Genomic DNA, 24215 nt, shown 5'->3' on the forward strand with positions numbered 1-24215 from the left:
GGAAGCACTGCAGCACTGCCTCAGCCAAGCAGCAACAGGCTGCGCTGAAGCTAATCTGCATAGGTGAAAAACCGCACAATGCAGTAGAGTTGTGGACAGCGCTGAAAGAGCAGTCAGATGTTTGGATGACACCGCTGAACCTACAGCCAGGCATGGTTGTGTGTGACAATGGCCATAACCTGGTGGCGGCTCTGAGGCAAGGTGAGCTCACATACGTACCTTGCTTGGCTCATGTGCTTAACCTTGTGGTTCAACGTTTTCTGAAAAGCTACCCAGAGCTGTCGAATCTGCTAGTGAAAGTACGCCATCTGTCTGCCCATTTTAGAAAGTCAGCTACAGCTTCAGCCGCCCTTGCCGTGCTATAGCAGCGTTTGCAGCTTACAGCTCACCGGCTGGTGTGTGATGTCCCCACGCGCTGGAACTCTACGTTGCATATGTTGGAAAGGATTTGTGAGCAGAAGAGGGCAGTTGTTGACTACCAACATCAACAAGGCTGTCGATATTCAGTTCAGACTCCACACATAACACCTCAGGAGTGGACATGGATGTCCGACGTACGTACCATTCTCCAAAACTTTGAGGACTGCACCAAGCTGATGAACGGCGATGACGCTATAATTAGCGTCACCATCCCGCTTCTCGGCATTCTGAAAACCTCTCTGCTCACGATTAAAGAGGATGCATTGCAGGCAGAGCACGAGGACATGGAGCACGGAACCATACAGGGGGTAGACTCAGCCCAGCCTCATGCCTTCTCAACGTGGATTGGTAGTCAATGAGGAGAAAGAACAGGATCTACTTTCATGCGCCATAGAGGGTACTACAAACACAGCTGTCATACAGTCTGTTCAACGGGGATGGCCTGAGGACAGGGAGGAGGAGAAAGAGGAGGAGGAGGACAGCATGTTCAGTTGTCCTGTTGGTGAGGACACGGAAGTCTTGCCTGTTGGCAGTCTGGCACGCATGGCTGACTTTATGTTGCGCTGCGTTTCACGTGACCCTCGCATTCTAAAAATTTTGGGTGACGCTCATTACTGGTTGGTGACACTTCTAGACCCACGCTACATGGAGAACTTTCAATCTCTTCTACCAGAGGCAGAGAGGTGTGCTAAAATGTCTCAGTACTAGAGAGCCCTTGTAGCGGAATTACTTAGAAAATTCCCATGTGAGAACGCTGGCAGCAGACATCAAAGTTTGTTGTACAACCAAGGAGTCCAAGCGAAAGAGACAGAAGTACAATCCAGCTCAGGCAGGGGAACAATGGCAAAGTTCTGGGACAGTTTTCTCAGACCCTCCCATCATGACGGCACAGAGGCAAGGGGTGCTGTCACAAGAAATGCAATGTTAGGGAAGATGGTGAGGGAGTACATTGCAGATTGTACAAACTTCCTCCGTGATTCCACTGTGCCTATTAATTATTGGGTATCCAAGCTGGACACGTGGCATGAACTGGCTCTCTACGCCTTGGAGGTCCTGGGCTGCCCAGCTGCTAGCGTTCTGTCAGAGCGGGTTTTTAGTGCCGCTGGTGGAATTATAACAGATACGGTAAGTGCATCTGCCTGTCAACTGAAAATGCTGATAGGCTGACTCATAAAAATGAACAAGGACTGGATTGGGAAAGACTTCTGTACACCACCAAGTGAAAACAGCGAAACATAAGCACCTCAAATACATTCCCTCTGTTGGGAAGGTGTATTCTCATGCACCTCTTCACAACCACACATGGGTATACGCTTCCAGATTTAGTCTGTTTGCTGTTATCCTCCTCCTTATCCTCATCATCCAGAACCACTAGATTACCAGGGTGAAGGTGCTCTGTGCGGTGAATTTTGGGCACGGGGACTGTGATGGCACTATTTTATTTTGTAAAAACAGGACCCCACTTGGGGAATTGGGCATGATATTACATTGGGCTTACGTCTTAACTCTGTCTCCTCCAATGAGTCCTTTAACTGACACTCGATAACCAGGGTGAACGTGCTCTGTACGGAGAATTTTGGGCACGGGGGCTGTGATGGCACTATTTTATTTTGTAAAAACGGGACCCAACTTTGGGGAATTGGGCATGACATTACATTGGGACTACTTCTTAACTCTGTCTCCTGCAATGTGTCCTTTAACTGACACTCGATGACTAGGGTAAACAAGCTCTGTACGGTGAATTTTGGGCACAGGGCCTGTGATGGCACTATTTTTTTTAAATTAAAAAGGACCCCACTTTGGAGAATTGGCCATGACATTACATTGGGCCTACTTCTTAACTCTGTCTCCTGCAATGTCTTCTCTTTAACTGCCACTAAATCACCAGGGTGAACGTGCTCTGTACTGTTATAGGCCGGTGAAGTTTGGGCAAGGGGGCTGCGATGGCACTAGTCTATTTTTAAAAAAGGTACCCCCATTGGGGAATTGTTTGGCAGCTCATGCACTGCATTACAAGTCTCAGAGACCCACACCACTACATTGGGCCTACTTCTTAACTCTGTCTCCTGCAATGTCTCTTCTTTAACTGTCACTTGATCACCAGGGTGAACTTGCTTTGCACAGTTATAAGCCGGTGAAATTTGGGCAAGGGGGGCTGTGATGGCAATAGTATATTTTTAAAAAGGTACCCCCCATTGGTGAAACCACATCCTTGTTGGCAAAGACTTCATAAAATTTGTGTACCTTAAAGAGCTCACTTAAAAAGCTCCTTTTTGTGTTGCCTGGTTGCTCACATTGGACACAATACACTTCATATAAATATGTTAAAGCAGTGCTGTTAATTTGGCTCAGTAGTTCATTACAAATATTTCTTTGTCCACTATATTACTTTCTCTCTTTGAGAGCCATAACTTTGACTGCTTCAAATGTACAAATGGCAAATATACCAATGGCGATTTGGAATCTAGAGTAACATACCGAATGCATTCAGACAATCACATAGCTGCATTTCTTGTAAAACATTTACAAATGTGACAGACAATGCTCATAGTGACACAATCTTGAGAAATGTTTGTTTATCCACTTCACAAACAGTTCTAAGCCTCTATATGTTTGTTGTTTGTCATTGTAAAACATGAAGGTTTACTGAAACTATGCCGGTGGTGGTTTGATCTAAATCCTTGTGGCTTTTATTTTCTAGGGGTTTATGGCCCCTTGTCTGATGACTCCATGATATCTCAGTTTTATCCAACCTTGAAAAGTGGCCACTTGAATGTCTGGGTGAAACTAGAGTTACTGCATAGTGTAAATCACTATATAAGACCAGAGAAACATGACTAAGACAGATGCCAAAACTGGGGTGCCTGTACATGTACAGTGTGCTGACACCTGCATAATTGGGGACGCCCATGCAGTGTAGGTAATCTCCCAGGGGTTCTCCGTCTTAATGTTGCTTCTCTGATATTCCAGACGGATGATGTTTAATGATCTAAGTATACTGTATGTAGTTAATCTTCATATATTCATAATCACTATATTTATTTAATCCTTATATGTACTTATTAACCTGTGTACGTTATCATATACAAAAGTATACGCACTCACACTACTCAATCTTACTATTCCTTGACTTTTGTAGTTTGCAATAAAATTGCGTTGAATTGCAAGTATCAGCCTTATTTAAAGCCGTATCTGAACCTTAGTGTTAAAAACATGGCAAATAAAATTGCCAAATTCTCCGGTAAATAATTCTGCAAAGAGGGAACCATCATACCATTAAAAAATATGAGTGGATTTTCATGAGCCCATCAAAAGTGTGGGTTCCAAGGCGTAATGGAGTGCATATGACTATGCAGCAGGGCTGGCTTTGCAGCCAATGTGTAAAAAAAAAGGAGTACGGGAGTACAAAAAGAATTATGTGAAGTGTATTTTCCTGTGGCAATCCAGTACCTGGGTTCAAAGGCCTAATGAAGTGCATATGACTTGGTAGTAGGTCAGGCCTTGCTGTTAATACATAAGAAAACAGGAGGCCGGACCAACTGAATAAAGTGAAGTGTATTTTCCTGTGGCCATCCAGTACCTGGGTTCAAAGGCCTATTGGGGTGCATATGACTTGATAGGAGGGCAGACCTTGCATTCAATGCAACATTTTTCCAGGAAGCCTTCCTCTACCTCTCGTGAAAGGGGTATTGGGGTGCGTTGTAATTCTTGGCAGCCCAGCCACTCACTGCATAGGCAATTACAGCATAGGAGACCCACTGTTTAATAATGGCCCTTTATGAATATTAATGCCGCCTGATGCCCCTCTAAAAATAGGCTTTGTGACTTTAAGACTCGCTCCTTCCTAAATGAAACAAGATGGGTCTGCTTATGTGTCACACACCACATGGTCAGCTAGGGGTGTTAAATGTTACAATGACATTTCCCAGTGAATGCATTTGTAGTGGTTGAAAGCAATGCTAAAGTTGAAAAACGCTTCAAAAATGCTGTCTGAACTAAGCCCAAGTGGGAGAGGAAATTTTCGGTCTGGGGTTAAATATTTGGCCTTACAGGCAAGTCATTAACCTGCAGAGGATGTACCGTGACATATTTCCAAGCAAAACCCGTTTCGGTTTCGATTTAATGTGTTTTCTGTTGCATCGGGAAAAATGGCATGAATCTCGGAAAAAAATGATTAAAGCTGTGAACTAGGAGTCAGGAATCCTTCCAGGGGTGATCCCCATGAAGTCCCTGTGTCATTTGAGCAGTGTTTCCATCATTTTCAGACTTTTTAGACCTTAATAGGACCCCCAGGGGGATCGCGGTAAAATACTCAGGTCTCCCATAGACTTACATTGGGCTCGTTCTTCTGGCCGAGTACCCGAGTATTCCAATCTGTTCGACCCGAGCAACGAGCACCCAAGCATTTTAGTGCTCGCTCATCACTAGTCCTTAGCAAAGAAAAACAACACTGGAGGTTTGTACATCTCCACTCATAGACCCTGAATGAGACAACTGGTCTCCTCATCTGTCATACCATGAACCGGGTGGGGATTATGAGCAGCCAGTCCCACCCATCTTTCTGACTGCTTGTAAACCTGGCCTTGACATGTCCTATTAACTCGCTTAGCATTATATGTGATAGAGTGTGCTTTTCCAGGCTTAAGGTACCGTCACACAGTGCAATTTTGATCGCTACGACGGCACGATTTGTGACGTTCGAGCGATATAGGTACGATATCGCAGCGTGTGACACGCTCCTGCGATCAGGGACCCCGCTGTGAATCGTACGTCGTAGCACATCGTTTGAAACTTTCTTTCGTCGTCCAGTGTCCCGCTGTGGCGGCATGATCGCATGGTGTGACAAAGGTGTGCACGATATTGTATACGATGTAAAGGGCGGAGGAGCTGGCTACGTAGGAGCGCTGAATTCTCCACCTCCCGTGTGCTGATTGGGCGGTACAATACTGTGCGCTCATTCGACAAAGGACTATTGTTCCCAGCGGATAAAACCGGAGCTCTCGAGCGCGCTATTCATTTCTCTCTGTAGCACGTGCTGTGAACAGAACTCCTAAATTCGCTGGATTCCCTGGACTTTTAACTACTAGACTTTTACCGCAAAAGGTATGTATAACGCTACAGCGTAGCATATGTTGCGCTTCAACGGGGATAAACGCTGGAGTGTGGTTGATTGTTCCTTTGAGTAGGGTAGGCCTGAGAACCTCAGGTACACAGCTGTTGCATGGCCCAATTAATTAATCATTTTACAGATCGAGATGGTTGACTGCCCCATTTAATACCAGTAGTAACATATATAGTTATTAGATCAATGGTCAGAACATTGTTTTGTAAGCACGTGTATTTATTGTACGTTTGTTTTCTTTTTAGGAACTATGCTCACTTCCGATGAGAGTTCTGTTGTTGCTGCTGCCCTGGTGTTTGAGGCAGCACGTCTCCAAGAGGAGAGACGTCCTAAACGAAAACGTCGCATGTGGACCCGGAGCTGGCTGCAGAAAAGATCCACATTGTCACACATGGGTCTCATAAGAGAGTTACGTGACAATAACCCTCAAGATTTCCGAAACTACCTTCGGATGTCCGAGGAATCCTTCAAAATAATACTGTCTGCTGTTACGCCACTCATACAAAGGTGTGATACGCCGATGCGTGCAGCCGTGCCCGTGGAGGAAAGGTTGGCGGTGACACTGCGCTTCCTGGCAACAGGAAGGTCTCTTCAGGATTTGCAGTTTTCCGCAGCTGTTTCCAGACCTTTCCTGAGCGTTGTGATTCCGGAGACATGCGAGGCCATTGTGCAGAGCTTAAGGCATTATATGGAGGTACTACTATATTTTTTTGGCTGCTGTGTTATGTCGATATATTATACTAGCTATTGAACCCGTTCTACGCCCTGATGGCGAGCATTTCTATAGGTATGTGTTCTACATCCTATCATGTGCTGCTCCCATCCTGCGCCCCCATTCTGACATGTGCTGCTGTGATCCTGCGCCTCCATTCTGACATGTGCTGCTACCATTTTGCGGCTCCATTCTGATATGTGCTGCTCCAACCCTGCGCCACCCTTTTTTATTTGCTGCTCCCAACGTAATTTTATTGATTATATTATTTAGATATATTGTTTAGCACCCCCTCTGAGTCACCGAAGCCATCTGAAAAAATGGCTGCCTGCATACTCTGGGTTGTTGACTTTGTTATACTAATCCATACTGCGCCTCAATCACTGTAGGATGTCCACATGAGAGTGTATGTGCATAATATATTTGACCTAATTTGTACATGTTTCCTTCTCATCTTGCAGTTTCCCAAGACGGCGGATGACTGGAAGAGGATTGCTTCCGATTTTGATGAGCTGTGGCAGTTTCCAAACTGCGGTGGTGCATTAGATGGAAAGCATGTGCGCATCACGCAACCAGCCAACTCTGGATCCTTTTTTTTCAACTACAAAGGATATTTCAGTGTGATCCTCATGGCCCTTGTCAATGCAAACTATGAGTTTGTCGATGTGGATGTTGGCATGAATGGTCAAGTCTCCGACGGTGGTGTTTTTGAACACACTTCATTTGGGGAAAGCTTGAGGAACAATGAACTGCTGTTGCCACTAAATGAAGACACAAAAGCAAACCTAAATTTTGTCTTCATCGCTGATGAAGCTTTCCCTCTTCATCCACATTTGCTGAAGCCATTTGCACAGAGAACACTCACACCGGAGCGCAGAATCTTTAATTACCGGTTGTCGAGGGCCCGTCGTGTGGTTGAAAATGCCTTTGGGATTATGGCAAATCGGTTTAGAGTGTTCCACACAGCTATCAACTTGAAGCTGCCGTCTATAGACTTTGTGGTTTTGGCATGCTGTGTGCTCCATAATTTCCTGAGACATCATGATACGAGCTCCTATTCTCCTCCTTCGTTTATTGATGCAGTGGACGCAAGAACCGGAGATATTGTGCCCGGGGAATGGCGTACACAACCTGATAATTTTACAGCTCTTCAAGCTCTTGGATCTGGCAGACAGGCAGACGATGCAAGGGACTGTCGCGAAAAATACTGTCAGTACTTTAATGGTTCTGGAGCTGTACCAATCGCGCCGTATAAAAAAAATTTTTTTTTTGCTTTGCTGTCATATAAACCTCTCTAAATAACTTTAAATGTGATGCCTATAAAATGGTGCTGTTAACCCTTATAGCTTGGTAAACATTAAAGAAATAATGCGAAGATTTTTGGTTTTTTTGGAACACTTTCTTGGTTTTAAATTATTTTACAACAAAATATAACATAACCCCCCCCCCCCCCAAAAAAAAAAATTATCTCCGGCCCAAGAGGTGTCGCAGCGTCACGCCCTGCTGCTCCACTTGACTCTGGAGGAGCGCTGCTGTCTGCTGCAGGAGCGCTGCTGTCCGCTCCAGTCGCAATTGTCTCGCCAGGAGCTCTCTTACGGTGGGCGGTTCTGTGGATAGAAGAGGTTGGAGAACCAACGTTGATTCCACTGAAAATACATCTCGACCTCTGGGGCAGGACCAAATTTTCTGTGTTGTAAATTTCTATTTGGTCTGGCACCACAGGGCGATGTAAATTTTATTAAATTTTACAGTTTTAGTTGTCTATGGTGACATCCAGCAGAAAACCACTCGCATTATCTTGATACTTACGGAGAAGGGACGCCGGTTCCTCATTGCCAGAACCAGAGCTGCTAATGTCCCATCCCAGCGATCTGGCCTCTGCTGCAGCAGCTAAAAGGAAATTATAACAGATCTGGTTAACTATGGAACACGCCGTTGGGAAGCGCTCGCTGTTTTGGTCACTTACGTATGTTAGCTTCTGGGGAGAATGCCGCCGACCCGGGGGAGGAAGAGGAGTGTCGAAAGGGAGGTGTTGAGGGTGGTGTAGGGGTGCGAGGCCGTCTGCTGTCTGGTGGTGGCGTGGTAGGCCGCTGGGTCATTACTGCGTCTGTAATGTATTCAAATATTTCCGCTACCCTCTTATGTCCCGTATGCAGTTGGAAAACTGTAATCTATGATTGTTAACTTACGTGACGTCACGGACTGTGGGCTCCCGCTGGTGGTGGATGCTGTGGTGCTGCTGGCAATGGCAGGTACCTGTTGCCGCCGCTGTCTCTCTACACAGAAAGTTAACAAACGCAATCTTTAAAAACACATGTAGAGTGCTGCAGATCAAAGCTAACAATATACTGAAACATAAAATTTATATCACACTTCACAGGGGTGCGAGGGTGCATGTTCGCAACAGATGGTGGAGGCGTGGTAGGCCGCTGGGTCATTACTGCGTCTGTAATGTCTTCAAATATTTCAGCTACCCTGTTATGTCCCGTGTGATGTTAAAAAAAAAAAGCAATAAATGATTGTGAACTTACGTGATGTCCCGGACTGTGGGCTCCCACTGGTGCCTGAAGATGGGGTACTGGTGGCAATGGTGGGTCTGACTTGCCGCCGCTGTCTCTCTACACCTAAAGTAAAGAATCACAATGTTTACACACAAATGTTGAGTGCTGCAGATCAAAGCTTACAATATACTCAAACATAAAATAGAGATCACACTTTACAGGGGTGCGATACTCAGACATGTATGTGGGCTCTGGTGTTCAATGGTCTTCCTGTCTTTGGAAAACGTATTATTTCATCAGTAGGCCAACCTCCTCCGTTAATATTTATGGGAAATTGAGAAAGTAAAAATTATGGACATCTTAATAATTTAAAGATGGTGGTTGAGATTAGGGAACCCGACAAGTTTTCTCACGGACAACGCATATTCTGCTTGGAAAATAACTAAATTTTAACAAAACGGGGCATGTGTTTTACTGCATTTGAGGTCACGTTGGCAACCATGAGCGCAAGCCTCCCTCCCAAACCCCCCCCCCCCCTCCTGACAGCATGCATCTCCCAATTCCCCCATACTAGTACTTGCCTCGCCTTGCCTCCGCACGCAACTCAGCAAACATTTGTGGCGTTTTATAGCGGAGGTCAGCCCATTTTTTACGCAGCTGAAGCTGACTGCGGCAGACGCCAAACCTCCTCTCCATCATTCTTGTTATGTGGCCAAGCACTTCTCGCTTGTGGATGTGTGGGTGGGCAGGGCGGCTCTCCAGACCTTCGTAATCCATGGCATCCATCTGAGTAATAAAAAAAAGGATTTCTGGCTGCCCCAGAGGAGCAGAACGCATTCTCGCCGCCATTTTAGATGGAATGACCCTGAACAGCAACGCCCAGAGGAGGAGCAGCGCTCCGCCGTCCTGCCGCGCGATTGGCATCGCAATAGCGTTGCCGTTTATGAACAGCGTCACATTTGTGACGACTGAGCGTTACGAAAGGAACGCACATAGTAAATGCCGTTCGAAGGATCGTTATATAACGCCGGAGCGGCACGTAATGTACGCTCGTGGTCTATGACGGCGTGATGACGTACAGCGTTCCTGCGTGCCTGCCCTAGCTTGTTTTTGTCCCCTGACATCGTGATAATGGCTGCCAGTCGCCGTGGTCCACCTATGGGCATCCCAGAGCTCAAGTTCCTTATTGAAACAATGGATAGGATGCAGTATGAAACCACAGGGATGGTGCTACACCGCAACCAGCACAAGGAGGAAGTTGTCCGTGTGGTGTCTGAGGGCCTCAGGAAGCGGTTTGGGATAACTCGCAGCAAGGCCCAGATAGTGAAAAAATGGGGCGATCTCAAGTCCAAAAGTCCAGAGCGCCTGCAGGAGCTTCGCCAGGAGATTCGCAGAGGTTAGTACTCAGGTACCCAAAAGTATGTGGCACAGCTATGGGGCAGTTTGGACGTTGCAGAGCCACTATGTGCCACAGCTATGGGACAGTTTGAACGTTGCAGAGCCCCTATGTGCCACAGCTATGGGACAGTATGAATGTTGCAGAGCCACTATGTGCCACAGCTATGGGACAGTATGAACGTTGCAGAGCCACTATGTGCCACACCTATGGGACAGTTTCAACGTTGCAGTGCCACAGCTATGGGACAGTTTGAATGTTGCAGAGCCACTATGTGCCACAGCTATGGGACAGTATGAACGTTGCAGAGCCACTATGTGCCACAGCTATGGGACAGTATGAATGTTGCAGAGCCACTATGTGCCACACCTATGGGACAGTTTGAACGTTGCAGAGCCACTATGTGCCACAGCTATGGGACAGTATGAACGTTGCAGAGCCACTATGTGCCACACCTATGGGACAGTTTCAACGTTGCAGAGCCACTATGTGCCACAGCTATGGGACAGTATGAACGTTGCAGAGCCACTATGTGCCACAGCTATGGGACAGTATGAATGTTGCAGAGCCACTATGTGCCACACCTATGGGACAGTTTGAACGTTGCAGAGCCACTATGTGCCACAGCTATGGGACAGTATGAACGTTGCAGAGCCACTATGTGCCACACCTATGGGACAGTTTCAACGTTGCAGAGCCACTATGTGCCACAGCTATGGGACAGTTTCAACGTTGCAGTGCCACAGCTATGGGACAGTTTGAATGTTGCAGAGCCACTATGTGCCACAGCTATGGGACAGTATGAACGTTGCAGAGCCACTATGTGCCACAGCTATGGGACAGTATGAATGTTGCAGAGCCACTATGTGCCACACCTATGGGACAGTTTGAACGTTGCAGAGCCACTATGTGCCACAGCTATGGGACAGTATGAACGTTGCAGAGCCACTATGTGCCACACCTATGGGACAGTTTCAACGTTGCAGAGCCACTATGTGCCACAGTTATGGGACAGTTTCAACGTTGCAGTGCCACAGCTATGGGACAGTTTGAACGTTGCAGAGCCACTATGTGCCACAGCTATGGGACAGTTTCAACGTTGCAGTGCCACAGCTATGGGACAGTTTGAATGTTGCAGAGCCACTATGTGCCACAGCTATGGGACAGTATGAACGTTGCAGAGCCACTATGTGCCACAGCTATGGGACAGTATGAATGTTGCAGAGCCACTATGTGCCACACCTATGGGACAGTTTGAACGTTGCAGAGCCACTATGTGCCACAGCTATGGGACAGTATGAACGTTGCAGAGCCACTATGTGCCACACCTATGGGACAGTTTCAACGTTGCAGAGCCACTATGTGCCACAGTTATGGGACAGTTTCAACGTTGCAGTGCCACAGCTATGGGACAGTTTGAACGTTGCAGAGCCACTATGTCCAACAGCTATGGGACAGTATGAACGGTGAAAAGTACTATGTGGCACAGCTAACTGCTGACCGAACTTTTTTTTTCCTTCACAGAGGCAAAGAGACAGCGCCGCCGTAGACACGAGGCATCACACACCGCCTCTGAAGTCCCTGAGCCCTCCGGGTCAAAGACAACTGATCCTAGTAGGTTCCCACAATAATGTGATTTGGATTTGGTTGCAGGTCCCCTCCTCCCCACACCCCCGGCAGCCAGTGTTGCCATATATGCTAACAGACCTTTTTTTTTTTTTCCTTCACAGAGGCAAAGACACAGCACCACCGCCGCCACGAGGCATCCCGCACAGCCTCTTCTACATCTGTGCCCTCCGTGTCTACTCCTCCAGATCCTAGTAGGTTCCCACAATTATGTGATTTGGATTCAGTTGCAGGTCCCCTCTTCCCCCCCACCCCCTCCCCCGGCAGCCAGTGTTGCCATATATGCTGACAGACCTTTTTTTTTTTGGTTCCCTTCACAGAGGCAAAGAGACAGCGCCGCCGTAGCGACGAGGCTTCTCACACCGCCTCTGAAGTCCCAGAGCCCTCCGGGTCAAAGACAACTGATCCTAGTAGGTTCCCACAATAATGTGATTTGGATTTGGTTGCAGGTCCCCTCCTCCCCACACCCCCGGCAGCCAGTGTTGCCATATATGCTAACAGACCTTTTTTTTTTTTTTCCTTCACAGAGGCAAAGACACAGCGCCGCCGTAGCGACGAGGCTTCTCACACCGCCTCTGAAGTCCCTGAGCCCTCCGGGTCAAAGACAACTGATCCTAGTAGGTTCCCACAATAATGTGATTTGGATTTGGTTGCAGGTCCCCTCCTCCCCACACCCCCGGCAGCCAGTGTTGCCATATATGCTAACAGACCTTTTTTTTTTTTTCCTTCACAGAGGCAAAGACACAGCACCACCGCCGCCACGAGGCATCCCGCACAGCCTCTTCTACATCTGTGCCCTCCGTGTCTACTCCTCCAGATCCTAGTAGGTTCCCACAATTATGTGATTTGGATTCAGTTGCAGGTCCCCTCTTCCCCCCCACCCCCTCCCCCGGCAGCCAGTGTTGCCATATATGCTGACGGACCTTTTTTTTTTTGGTTCCCTTCACAGAGGCAAAGAGACAGCGCCGCCGTAGCGACGAGGCTTCTCACACCGCCTCTGAAGTCCCAGAGCCCTCCGGGTCAAAGACAACTGATCCTAGTAGGTTCCCACAATAATGTGATTTGGATTTGGTTGCAGGTCCCCTCCTCCCCACACCCCCGGCAGCCAGTGTTGCCATATATGCTAACAGACCTTTTTTTTTTTTTTCCTTCACAGAGGCAAAGACACAGCGCCGCCGTAGCGACGAGGCTTCTCACACCGCCTCTGAAGTCCCTGAGCCCTCCGGGTCAAAGACAACTGATCCTAGTAGGTTCCCACAATAATGTGATTTGGATTTGGTTGCAGGTCCCCTCCTCCCCACACCCCCGGCAGCCAGTGTTGCCATATATGCTAACAGACCTTTTTTTTTTTTTCCTTCACAGAGGCAAAGACACAGCACCACCGCCGCCACGAGGCATCCCGCACAGCCTCTTCTACATCTGTGCCCTCCGTGTCTACTCCTCCAGATCCTAGTAGGTTCCCACAATTATGTGATTTGGATTCAGTTGCAGGTCCCCTCTTCCCCCCACCCCCTCCCCCGGCAGCCAGTGTTGCCATATATGCTGACGGACCTTTTTTTTTTTGGTTCCCTTCACAGAGGCAAAGAGACAGCGCCGCCGTAGCGACGAGGCTTCTCACACCGCCTCTGAAGTCCCAGAGCCCTCCGGGTCAAAGACAACTGATCCTAGTAGGTTCCCACAATAATGTGATTTGGATTTGGTTGCAGGTCCCCTCCTCCCCACACCCCCGGCAGCCAGTGTTGCCATATATGCTAACAGACCTTTTTTTTTTTTTTTTTTTTTTTCCTTCACAGAGGCAAAGACACAGCGCCGCCGTAGCGACGAGGCTTCTCACACCGCCTCTGAAGTCCCTGAGCCCTCCGGGTCAAAGACAACTGATCCTAGTAGGTTCCCACAATAATGTGATTTGGATTTGGTTGCAGGTCCCCTCCTCCCCCCCCCCCGGCAGCCAGTGTTGCCATATATGCTGACAGACCTTTTTTTTTTTTTTTTCCCTTCACAGAGGCAAAGACACAGCACCACCGCCACCACGAGGCATCCCGCAAAGCCTCTGCTACATCTGTGCCCTCCGGTTCTACTCCTCCAGATCCTAGTAGGTTCCCACAATTATGTGATTTGGATTCAGTTGCAGGTCCCCTCTTCCCCCCCACCCCCTCCCCCGGCAGCCAGTGTTGCCATATATGCTGACAGACCTTTTTTTTGTTTTGTTCCCTTCACAGAGGCAAAAAGACAGCGCCGCCGCCGACAGCAGAAGGCATTCGACACAGACTCAGATCCCGAAGTGCCCTCCGTGCCTCAACATCCTAGTAGGTTCCCACAATAAAGTTATTTTGATTTTGTTGCAGGCCCACTCTTTCACCCCCAACCCAAACACCCCCCCCCAAGTCAGTTTTGCCCTTATATGCTGACTGTTATTATTTTTTTTCCTTCACAGAAGCAAAGACACATCGGGAGACTACTGTGTTATTAATGTTATGTTTTTTGACCCACAGCTGTCGTCACTGTGAACAAGGAGGATCTTGAAGCCGGCATAGAAAGGCTTATCCACACTATGGCGCGTATTCAGGAGCAGCACAATGTGGCAATGGAGGAGCTGCAGAAGCTGCGGGACATGTGCCAGCAGTTGTAGGCGGGCCAATAAGACAGTTTTGGTTGTTACAATAAAAATATTTAGTTTAACTATCATTCCATTTTTTTTGTATTAGTTTACTGTACATGAATTTGTTACGTTAATTTGTGCCCTCATACAGTGCTGTGATCGAGACACACCAATCAAAAAGTAGTGATAGAATTTCTAATAAAAGCTTTTATTTGAAACATTATTTTAACAAGACAATAAAATAAAAAGGAATGTAAAAGAAGTTAGGAAATCACAAATTATGATACGACGATTGTTCCGGCTGAAAACTTTGGTGCCTGATGGGCGAAGCCATATGTGACGGTATTGGCGTGTAGGAGTTATTAGGGGGTGGCTGGCCGAAGTGGGAAACGTGAGCATTGTGTCGCATCGATGTCTGACACTGTGACCAACCATTGTAATTTGATGGCTCTGTCCGCTGTATTGGCCGGGAAGAGACCAAACAAGTGTTCTTGTCCAAATCCCCATCTGTACCCCTGTTTACTGCTTCCATAATCAGACGCTCTGCTAGTATTCTTTGGTTGTCGTCCATTTTGGCCAGTTTGTCAACCACATAGTGTCCAAACCCCTGCAACGCAGGGCTAACATTTCTTGTCAACACCTTCTTAGCAAGGCTCAATAGTTCATGTGAGGCGTCTGAGGTGGCTTTCCGTTTTCTTTGACCTTGCCTCGATTGAGTCCTGGCAGGTGCAGCCTCCACTAAATCTGTTGTCGTGCAGTCCAGTGAACAGTCCAGTGTACTCTCCTGCGCACTGTCATCCTGGGGGGGAAAAAAAAAACAAGTTATGAACCCGGCAACAAAAAGTTGTACCACCATAACCGCATCCAAACTATATATTCGTAGTAGGTAAAAAAAAGATTATAATATATTTTAAGCTTAGTAATATTCTTTAACCCTCCCTTTTATTTAATACTTTGAACTACACTGTTCTGACTGCTAGGGGAACCTGACGAAAATTTAATAGTCTAAATAGTCTCAACAAGAGTACATCGGCAGCTTGAAGCGATACTATTTTCTATATTGCTTAGATGGTATGGTTTAGATATATCGCCATTTCATACATATTAAGTTCCCCATATAATACTTGACTGCGACAGGGTTACTTATGTGTATATGTTTTTGTAACAACTTCAAACTGATGTGATAATCAGAAGTATAAAACATAAAATGCAGAGAAAAATTATGTAATTATAGGACACATTGGTGAACTTTCGTCCAAAGAGCTACTTACTTGTTGCCCTTGTGACTCCTGCTCGGCGTGGTTCTCCGAAACAATTTGTTCAACAGGTGCCAAGTTGCGAAGACACGTGGAAGTCCGTGGCACCTCTTGGTCCCTCAGAAAATTAAGATGTTCAAAATACCAAAGTTTTGGCACATAAACATCTTCAGTGGAAGCTCCGGACCTTGTAGTCTGAAGAACCTTGTTCAGCTCCTTCCTCCACACCGTGCGGAGCGCCTGGATTTTCTTTTTAATAACTGCTTCGTTTGCTGCCTCTTCGGGTGCATGACAATTGTAAAGCTCAATGAGCTTTAAGTAACCCTCCCTCCTCTTTTCCCTGTTACAATACTCAGGAGATTTGATTTTCCAGAGGCAGGGAAAAGACTGATAAATTTCGATGAAATCCCTGATGAACTCCACACGATTTGACATCTGAAAAATAAGTATAAAAAAAAATTACATGGTTGACAAAGAGTCCTTTAAACAATACTTTTGCCAGTGTGCCAAACGCTTAACAACAGCAGCCACACAAAGCGCTCATGCCTACCATCGCTTCTTCCATCTGCCACGCCATAGGCCACCATAACCCAAAACAGTGTACCGCCCGCTTCCCTACAGCAGCCACACAAAGCGCTCATGGTGACCATACATTGTACCATCTGCCACGCTGTAGCTCACCAGACACAACCGGTCATAACCAGTCACAACAGCGTACCATCCGCATCGCTTCAGCGGCGGAACGAAGCGGTCATGCCGACCAAACTGCGTTCCATCTACCACGCTGTAGCCCACCAGTCACGACCAGTCACAACAAGTCACAACAGCGTACCATCCGCATCGCTACTTCCATCTGCCACGCCATAGGCCACTACCGCCCGCTTCCCCACAGCAGCCACACAAAGCGCTCATGGTGACCATACATTGTACCATCTGCCACGCTGTAGCTCACCAGACACAACCGGTCATAGCCAGTCACAACAGCGTACCATCCGCATCGCTTCAGCGGCGGAACGAAGCGGTCATGCCGACCAAACTGTGTCCCATCTACCATGCTGTAGCCCACCAGTCACGACCAGTCACAACCAGTCACAACAGCGTACCATCCGCATCGCTACTTCCATCTGCCACGCCATAGGCCACTACCGCCCGCTTCCCCACAGCAGCCACACAAAGCGCTCATGGTGACCATACATTGTACCATCTGCCACGCTGTAGCTCACCAGACACAACCGGTCATAACCAGTCACAACAGCGTACCATCCGCATCGCTTCAGCGGCGGAACGAAGCGGTCATGCCGACCAAACTGCGTTCCATCTACCACGCTGTAGCCCACCAGTCACGACCAGTCACAACCAGTCACAACAGCGTACCATCCGCATCGCTACTTCCATCTGCCACGCCATAGGCCACTACCGCCCGCTTCCCCACAGCAGCCACACAAAGCGCTCATGGTGACCATACATTGTACCATCTGCCACGCTATAGCTCACCAGACACAACCGGTCATAACCAGTCACAACAGCGTACCATCCGCATCGCTTCAGCGGCGGAACGAAGCGGTCATGCCGACCAAACTGCGTTCCATCTACCACGCTGTAGCCCACCAGTCACGACCAGTCACAACAGCGTACCATCTGCCACATTGTAGCCCTCCAGTCACAACAGTGTACCATCCGCTTCGCTTCAGCGGTGGAACGAAGCACTCATGCCGTCCATACAGCGTTCCATCCACCACGCCCAAGCGGTTTACATACCTCGAAGCAGCGGTGCAAAGCGTGGTATATTCAGCGAAGTACAAAATTCCAATGTCCAGGTCCACCAAGTGTCCAAGTACGAAGTGAAGAAAGGAAATTTTGAAAGCAGTGAGGTGGCATTGGGAACAATAGCGCTCAGGTGACAAATTTTCCAACCAATTGTGTGCACAGAACCTTTGGCCTATCAGCACACTAGCTAGTAGCACAACACGCCCCCAGTGAACAACGTCACGCACAGATTATGCAAAATTTGCTCTGAATCGTCGTGTGTGACACGACCGTACGACTGTCCCATACGACTTCTACATCGCAAATACGTCATGAATTTATCGCTTCAGCGCCGTGCATCGTGTAGTGTGACCGCAGTCTACGATGTTTGAAACGATAATTAAGTGACGATGCAACGTCACAAATCGTGCCGTCGTAGCGATCAAAATTGCACTGTGTGACGGTACCCTTACATCACCAAGGCTACCAACCTCGATGATACAGTGGCATGTAAAAATTTGGGCAACCTTGGTCAAAATTACTGTTATTGTGAACAGTTAAGCAAGTTGAAAATGAAATCATCCCTAAAAGGCCTAATGTTAAAGATGACACATTTCTATTGTATTTTAGGCTAAAAAAAATTCATTTTTTACATTTTAAAAATTACTAAAAGGAAAATTGGTCAATGTAAAAATTTTGTAAGCCTTGGAAATTTGTATGCTCAGATAACTTTGACCAAGGTTTCAGACTTGAATTAGCCTGTTTGGATTATGGTTTGTTCACTATCATCATTAGGAAAGGTCACGTGATGCAAATTTCACAGCTTTATTAAACTCAGCCTCCTTAAACCTTGTGCCAAAAAACAGCAGCCATGTGTTCTTCTAAACAGCTGGCTAACACTCTGAAAATGAAGAAGATAGCAAAACGTTTTCAAGTTGTTCTTTCCTCAGTCTGAAATGTAATTAAGAAATGTCAGTTAAAGGAACAGTGGAGGTCAAGATAAGGTATGGAAGACCAAGCAAAATTTCAGTGAGAGCTGCTCATAGGATTGCTAGAGAGGCAAATCAGAACCCCTGCTTAACTACAAAAGATCTTCAGAAAGATTTATCAGACTCTGAAGTTGTGGTACATTGTTCTACTGTTCACCTGCACAAATACAGCCTTCATGGGAGAGTCTCAATTCTATTTTTTACCTTTATAAAATTTAATAAACATATCATATTCATATCAAGGAAAAGTATTGTCAAAAGGCTATTTGTCATATGAGCACTGTTCGTAGTCACCAGGCACTTCCAAACTGATTACCACAAACAGGCTTGTCAAAAGCTTCTCCGTTTCTCAGAGACCAGGAGTCGCCCTTGCCTTCACTCTTTAGCCCCTATACAGGGATCTGGACTTAGACGTGCCTGGGCTGAGATCATAGAGTTAGCAGCTGTTCGGTGTCGCAAGCTGGCAAGACGGATAGTTAGGTAGCCGGGTCAGATCCAGGAGGTACAAGAGGTACAAAATTATCAGGCAGATGAAATGTCAATGAACTAGCCGAGGTCAGGGAACAGGACATATCAGGATGAAACACCAGATGCACAGAACACAGGTAAAACCAGGTAGCACAAACATTGACTAGCAGTGGGAACTGACAAACAGTTTATTTAGCGAGAAGCCCCACTCAGTGTTGACATCTGACAGAAACCCAAGCGAATAGGATGAACCTCCTAGCTTCTGGGCATGCCAGAGCCATAAGCCCCAGGAATAACATGGGATGTAGTACCATCTAGCGGCCGAAGCATGAAACAGCGCAGATGTTACACTTTTCTGCTTAAGTAGGTAAACCAAAGGTAAAATAGATATGCTTATTAACTATTTTGTGTGGTACAACGATCTGATTTAAGGCATAAAAATAAAAAATTTGAGCATTGCTAATTTCTTTAAATTTGTTAGAAATGTTGACAGTTTTATAACTGAGCACAAAACACATCAACCTAAATTTATCACCAATAAAAAGTACAAAAGTGTCGCGAATAAACAAATCCAAAATCACTAGGATAAGATTTAGATTTGAAAAATGGAGCTTTTACAATAAGGCCAAACCTTGCTGTGCCGCAAAGGGGTTAATGGACAGCACCATGGCATGTTTGATTTTATGTACATTTTGCTATTCTGTCTTAGCAATATAGTTTTACATAAACGAATATAACCATGTACTATTTAAAAAAAATAGTAAAGTAGCATAATAAACAGAATTATACAAAAAAGCAACCACTAACAAAAATGCTTTATTAAATACTAATTGAATTTGTTAGGCATATAGTGCAACCGATCACTTTTTATACGGAATATTCTAAAAGCATTATATTAGTATTCTGTGTCTTACATAAATATGGTACTTACATCGGGCTCCTGACAGTGTGGAAAGTTGCTTACGGTAATATTAATTTTATTTACATAGTGCTATCATATTCTGCAGTGCTTTACAAATCAGAAGGTCCATGTACAAACAGTATCAGACATTACCGAGTAATACAATATTCTACAAATAAACAGGAGGAATGAGGGCTCTGCTCACAATCTTAAAATCTAAGGAAATAGGGGAGACATACTGTATGTAAGGAAATAGACAAGTGAGAAGATGCACACAGTCAATGCCTAACAGAGTGTCTGCAATTGAACACAACCATCTGCTGGTTAAAGATGGTAGAGAAAGTGAAAACAGCAAGAATTACATTACCAAGAACTCAAGGGTAAATTGTATGTTCTCTCGGGGAAGAGATTGGAGGAAAAAACAGGTCAGGTAATAGCTGTGGCGAAGTTAATATTTATAAAAGGCCCAGGAGGCAGTGAAGGGGAGGAGTTGGCGCCCAGACTTGTAGCAAGATAGATGGGGGGTACAGCGAACTGGCTTTACAAGAGACCAGATCTGAGAAAAGGAATCAAGAAACCAGACCCGAGCGAAGACCCGACAGAGACCTAACCCAACTGAAGATCCGAGAGAGACCAGACCCATGTGAAGATCTGAGAGAGATCAGAGCCAGGAGACCTTAACCGAGTGAGCAGAGTCAGAGCCGAGAGAGAGACAACCAGACATGAGAGAAGACCCGACAGAGAGGAGACACGACTGAAGATCCAAGAGAGACCAGACCTGAGCGAAGACCAGAGAGAGAGAGACCCGATGGAAAATCAGAAAGAGAGCAGACCGATGGAAAATCCGAGAGAGACCAGACCCAACTGAAGACCAGAGAGGCCAGACCCGAGTGAGGACCCGAGAGAGACCAGACCCGAGTGAAGATCCGAGAGAGATCAGACTCAAGTGAAGACCAGAGAGAGACCAGACTCAAGTGAAGACCAGAGAGAGATCAGAGCCAGTAGACCTTAACCGAGTGAGCAGAGTCAGATTCGAGAGACAACTAGGCCGTAATGGAGGGAAGTGCGTGTGAGCCATTACTTCCAGTGTAGACATAGGGTAGAATGCTTCAGTGAACGAAGGAGGCTAGTGTGATGAGTGGGCTGAGTAACTCACCAACCTAGGACTTGTAGCCTAGCTGGTAGCATCTGTTAGGGCGTGTGTGACTTTTGTGTTGCCTAGAGAGTGATGACGGTGCCGGGCCTAGTAGTGACAGTGATGTCCTTTAGGTTGTGGTATTAGGACTAAAATATCACTGACGATAATAGTTATTTAATGGTAATGATAGAGCGATAGAGTGTGGAGCGCCCCCAGACACAGGGCCGCGGGGTACTCGGTCCGGGGTTGTCACGGTGGCTAGACCCGGTCCGAGACCCTGCTAAGGGGCGTCCAATGAAAGTTGTTGATGCGTGGTGCAAGGTGCGAGGAATGAGGACACAGGGTTGCAGTCTTTTTACCTTTTTACTGAAGGAATCGGGGTCCACAATCCAGAGCACTGCTAACAGGGCTGACTGAGTCCAGCCGGTCCGAAGGCACATCCAGAGTTCCCTTTGCAGGTGGAAATCAGTGCCTACCAACTAGCGCCTGTGTGTTGTAGTCCTTCCCTGCTGAGCACCACGGGATAGTCCTCACAACTGTCGTATCTGTTCTTCCTCTTTCCGTCCCCCAGATAATATGGCTAGGACGCACCTGTATGACAGGTAGGCCAGGAGTTATTCTGGGACCCTAGAGACGCCCCTCTCCCACGATTGCCTACTATGTCCGTCTAGGTGATTTAAGTCAGACAGCCAACCTGTAATTAACTGTCCTGCCGCTGTCTGAAGTAATGCGTGGAGTCTGTTACTTCCTCGGTGCTCCGGCCACCGGCTACGCGCCTCAGAAGGATGTTGCGACAGTCTTAGGGGCACGACTCCTTCTGGTTCTATCTCCTTCGTACTATGATCCCGCTTCTCACTTCTCCACAATATACTTCGCTTCGTGTCCTTCCTTGAGATGCCGCCGCAAGGTAGTGCAGGTGCGGCTCCGTAACAATCTGTCTTTCTGCTAGGTACCTGCCAGGTTCCCACTTCTGACAGGTCCTCTCCCGACCTCTCCTGGGCTCTTTCTGGCTAACTTCCTGTCCAACCCCCAGTTTTACCAGAGTGTGAGGAGTGGCCTAATACATAGAGCCTTTTGCTCCCCCTGGTGGCCGGAGTGTGAAGTGTAATGTGTGAATGTGATACCTGGTCAGGTGAACTCCTTTAGTGCAATCAGACATAACATCACTCCCCTAGTGGCAGAGCGACAATACTGCAACGACCAGGACTCTGGGGCGCTGCACTCCCCCTCGATTAAATCCAGTACTCCCGGACTGGGAAAAGAAGAATAACAATACATGTTAATAGAAAACACACAGAATTCTTAAATACTATGAACAAGTAAATATAACAGTGCTTTCCGTCAAGGACGCTTGAACGTTGCAAAAGATTGGTCATGCACAGTTCATGACTCCCAGTTCAGTAGGTGCAACCATAGAACAGCAGGGACCCCGGGTAAACAAAGGGGCCCCTGTGAAAGTTTTGGAGTGATTCACTGTCCATCACACCATTGTCCATTTTTAAAACCTGTAACACAGATATTTACACAAACATTTTCAACTAAATAGCAACTATCGTTAATATCTCCAAGTTTTATAGCGAAGTGGAGTCTGATTCTGGGTACTACGCGTAGACCTCCGCAGCGCAGGGGTTGCTATTGGCCTGACAGGGCCCCCTACGCTTGCTATCGCTGGTGTAGTGCACTGTCTTCTAGCTACACTTCTAGTGAGTCTGGGCAGCACTGGCATGCTGGAGTTCTCAGAGCTGCCACTACTAATGGTGGGCATGGCAGATTCACCGATGGCAGAGGGAGGGCTTGCTGGTTCGACTGTTGGCATCGCATCTTCTGGTGGGGTCGGCTGCGCTTGCGGGTCCAGATGCCCTGGCACCTCATTTAGTTCTGGCGGTCACAGTTAACGAAATGTTAAGACAGGTACCACAATGGCCTGATTTATTTGAGTCCAAGACTGGGGAAAATCGCCAAGAACAATGTGTATCATCTTTTCCTCTTCCACGGGCGAAGAAGTCCCGGGATCCCTTTCCCCATCGCTCAGCTTATCAGGACATATTTTAAGGTGGTCTCTGGATATGGCCGTTGAGGTTTCCCCTCCGTCTTTGCTGATGAGACAGACCTTCGTATTGTCGAAATCAGAGGGCAGAATGGTATACGGTTCCGCTTCCCATTGGTCATCAAGCTTGTGTAGTCTCCTCTTTCGTTTGAGTACCTGCTCACCAGGTGACAATGAAGCCGCGGAGCATACTGGTTGTAGTCCCTTTCTTGCTTTTGTCTGGCTTGGGCGAGACTTCTTTCTACACATTCCTGTACTTTGCGGTACCTTTGCTGCCTCTCGGTATCCCAATCCGCATCTGGCGATATATGTTTGGGGGTCAGGACCCCCATGTCCAGATCTACGGGTAACTTGCTAGACCTTCCTCGCATCAGGTATGCTGGGGTGCAGTTGGTGGAATTCACCGGGATGTGGTTGTACATATCTACCAAGTCTGGTAACTTTGTGGGCCACAAGTTCCGCTCCTCTACAGGTAAGGTCTTCAGTAAGTCGATCACCACTTGGTTCATCTTCTCACACATCCCGTTGGTCTGTGGATGGTACGGCATGGTTCTGATCTTCTTACACCCGTACAAATTGCAGAACTCCTGGAACACCTCCGCTTCAAATGCTGGTCCCTGATTGGTCAACACCTTCTCCGGGTACCCATGGGGTCTGCAGAAGTACTGCTGCAAGGTTTTGGCAGCCATCCTAGCCATTAGATCTTTGACTGGCATGACTACCAGGAACCTGGAGTAGTGGTCCACCATGGTGAGAGCGTAGATATAACCTGACCGGCTAGGTGTTAGCTTTACGTGATCCAGTGCGACCAACTCGAGCGGCCGTTTGGTGATGATGGGCTGCAAGGGAGCCCGTTGACTGTCACGATCCTTCCGGCGTAGGCTACAGAGGCCACACTCTCGACACCACTTCTCGATGGCTTTCTTCATGCCGATCCAGTAGAACATCCCACGGAGTAGCCTCTCCAGCTTCATCCATCCGAAGTGTCCTGCCCCATCATGGTACGCTCCCAGGACCATTGGCACATCTTGTCTTGGGACCACGATCTGCCATACCAATTCGTGAGTGCGGGGGTCGATGCTCCTTCAGCACAGCTTGCCATCGTGAATAAACAGTTTGCCCCTCTCCTTCCACAACTGTAATGCCTCTGGTGGATCATTCGGGCCGGGATGCAAACCTGCCTGCGTCAGGAGCTCTTTCACCCGATGGACCGCAGGGTCACCATCCTGGTTCTCTGTCCACCCGTGATGGGGCAGGGGATTCAACGGGGCGCCCTGTTTGTTTCTGCACCTGT

General features: G+C 47.3%; 1 protein-coding gene across 1 annotated transcript; it reads right to left on the bottom strand.

The window, feature by feature from the left end:
* Positions 1–14487: 14487 nt before the first annotated feature.
* Positions 14488–17835, bottom strand: LOC138667310 (uncharacterized). The gene is made up of 3 exons (XM_069755550.1): positions 17391–17835; positions 15648–16067; positions 14488–15175 (listed from the first exon to the last, which is right to left on the bottom strand). Exons 2-3 carry the CDS (start codon positions 16065–16067, stop codon positions 14648–14650), a joined length of 948 nt encoding a protein of 315 aa, XP_069611651.1. The 5' UTR covers positions 17391–17835; the 3' UTR covers positions 14488–14647.
* Positions 17836–24215: the final 6380 nt, after the last annotated feature.

This window comes from Ranitomeya imitator, chromosome 2, assembly GCF_032444005.1.
Source record: "Ranitomeya imitator isolate aRanImi1 chromosome 2, aRanImi1.pri, whole genome shotgun sequence".
NCBI classification, from domain to species: Eukaryota; Metazoa; Chordata; class Amphibia; order Anura; family Dendrobatidae; genus Ranitomeya; species Ranitomeya imitator.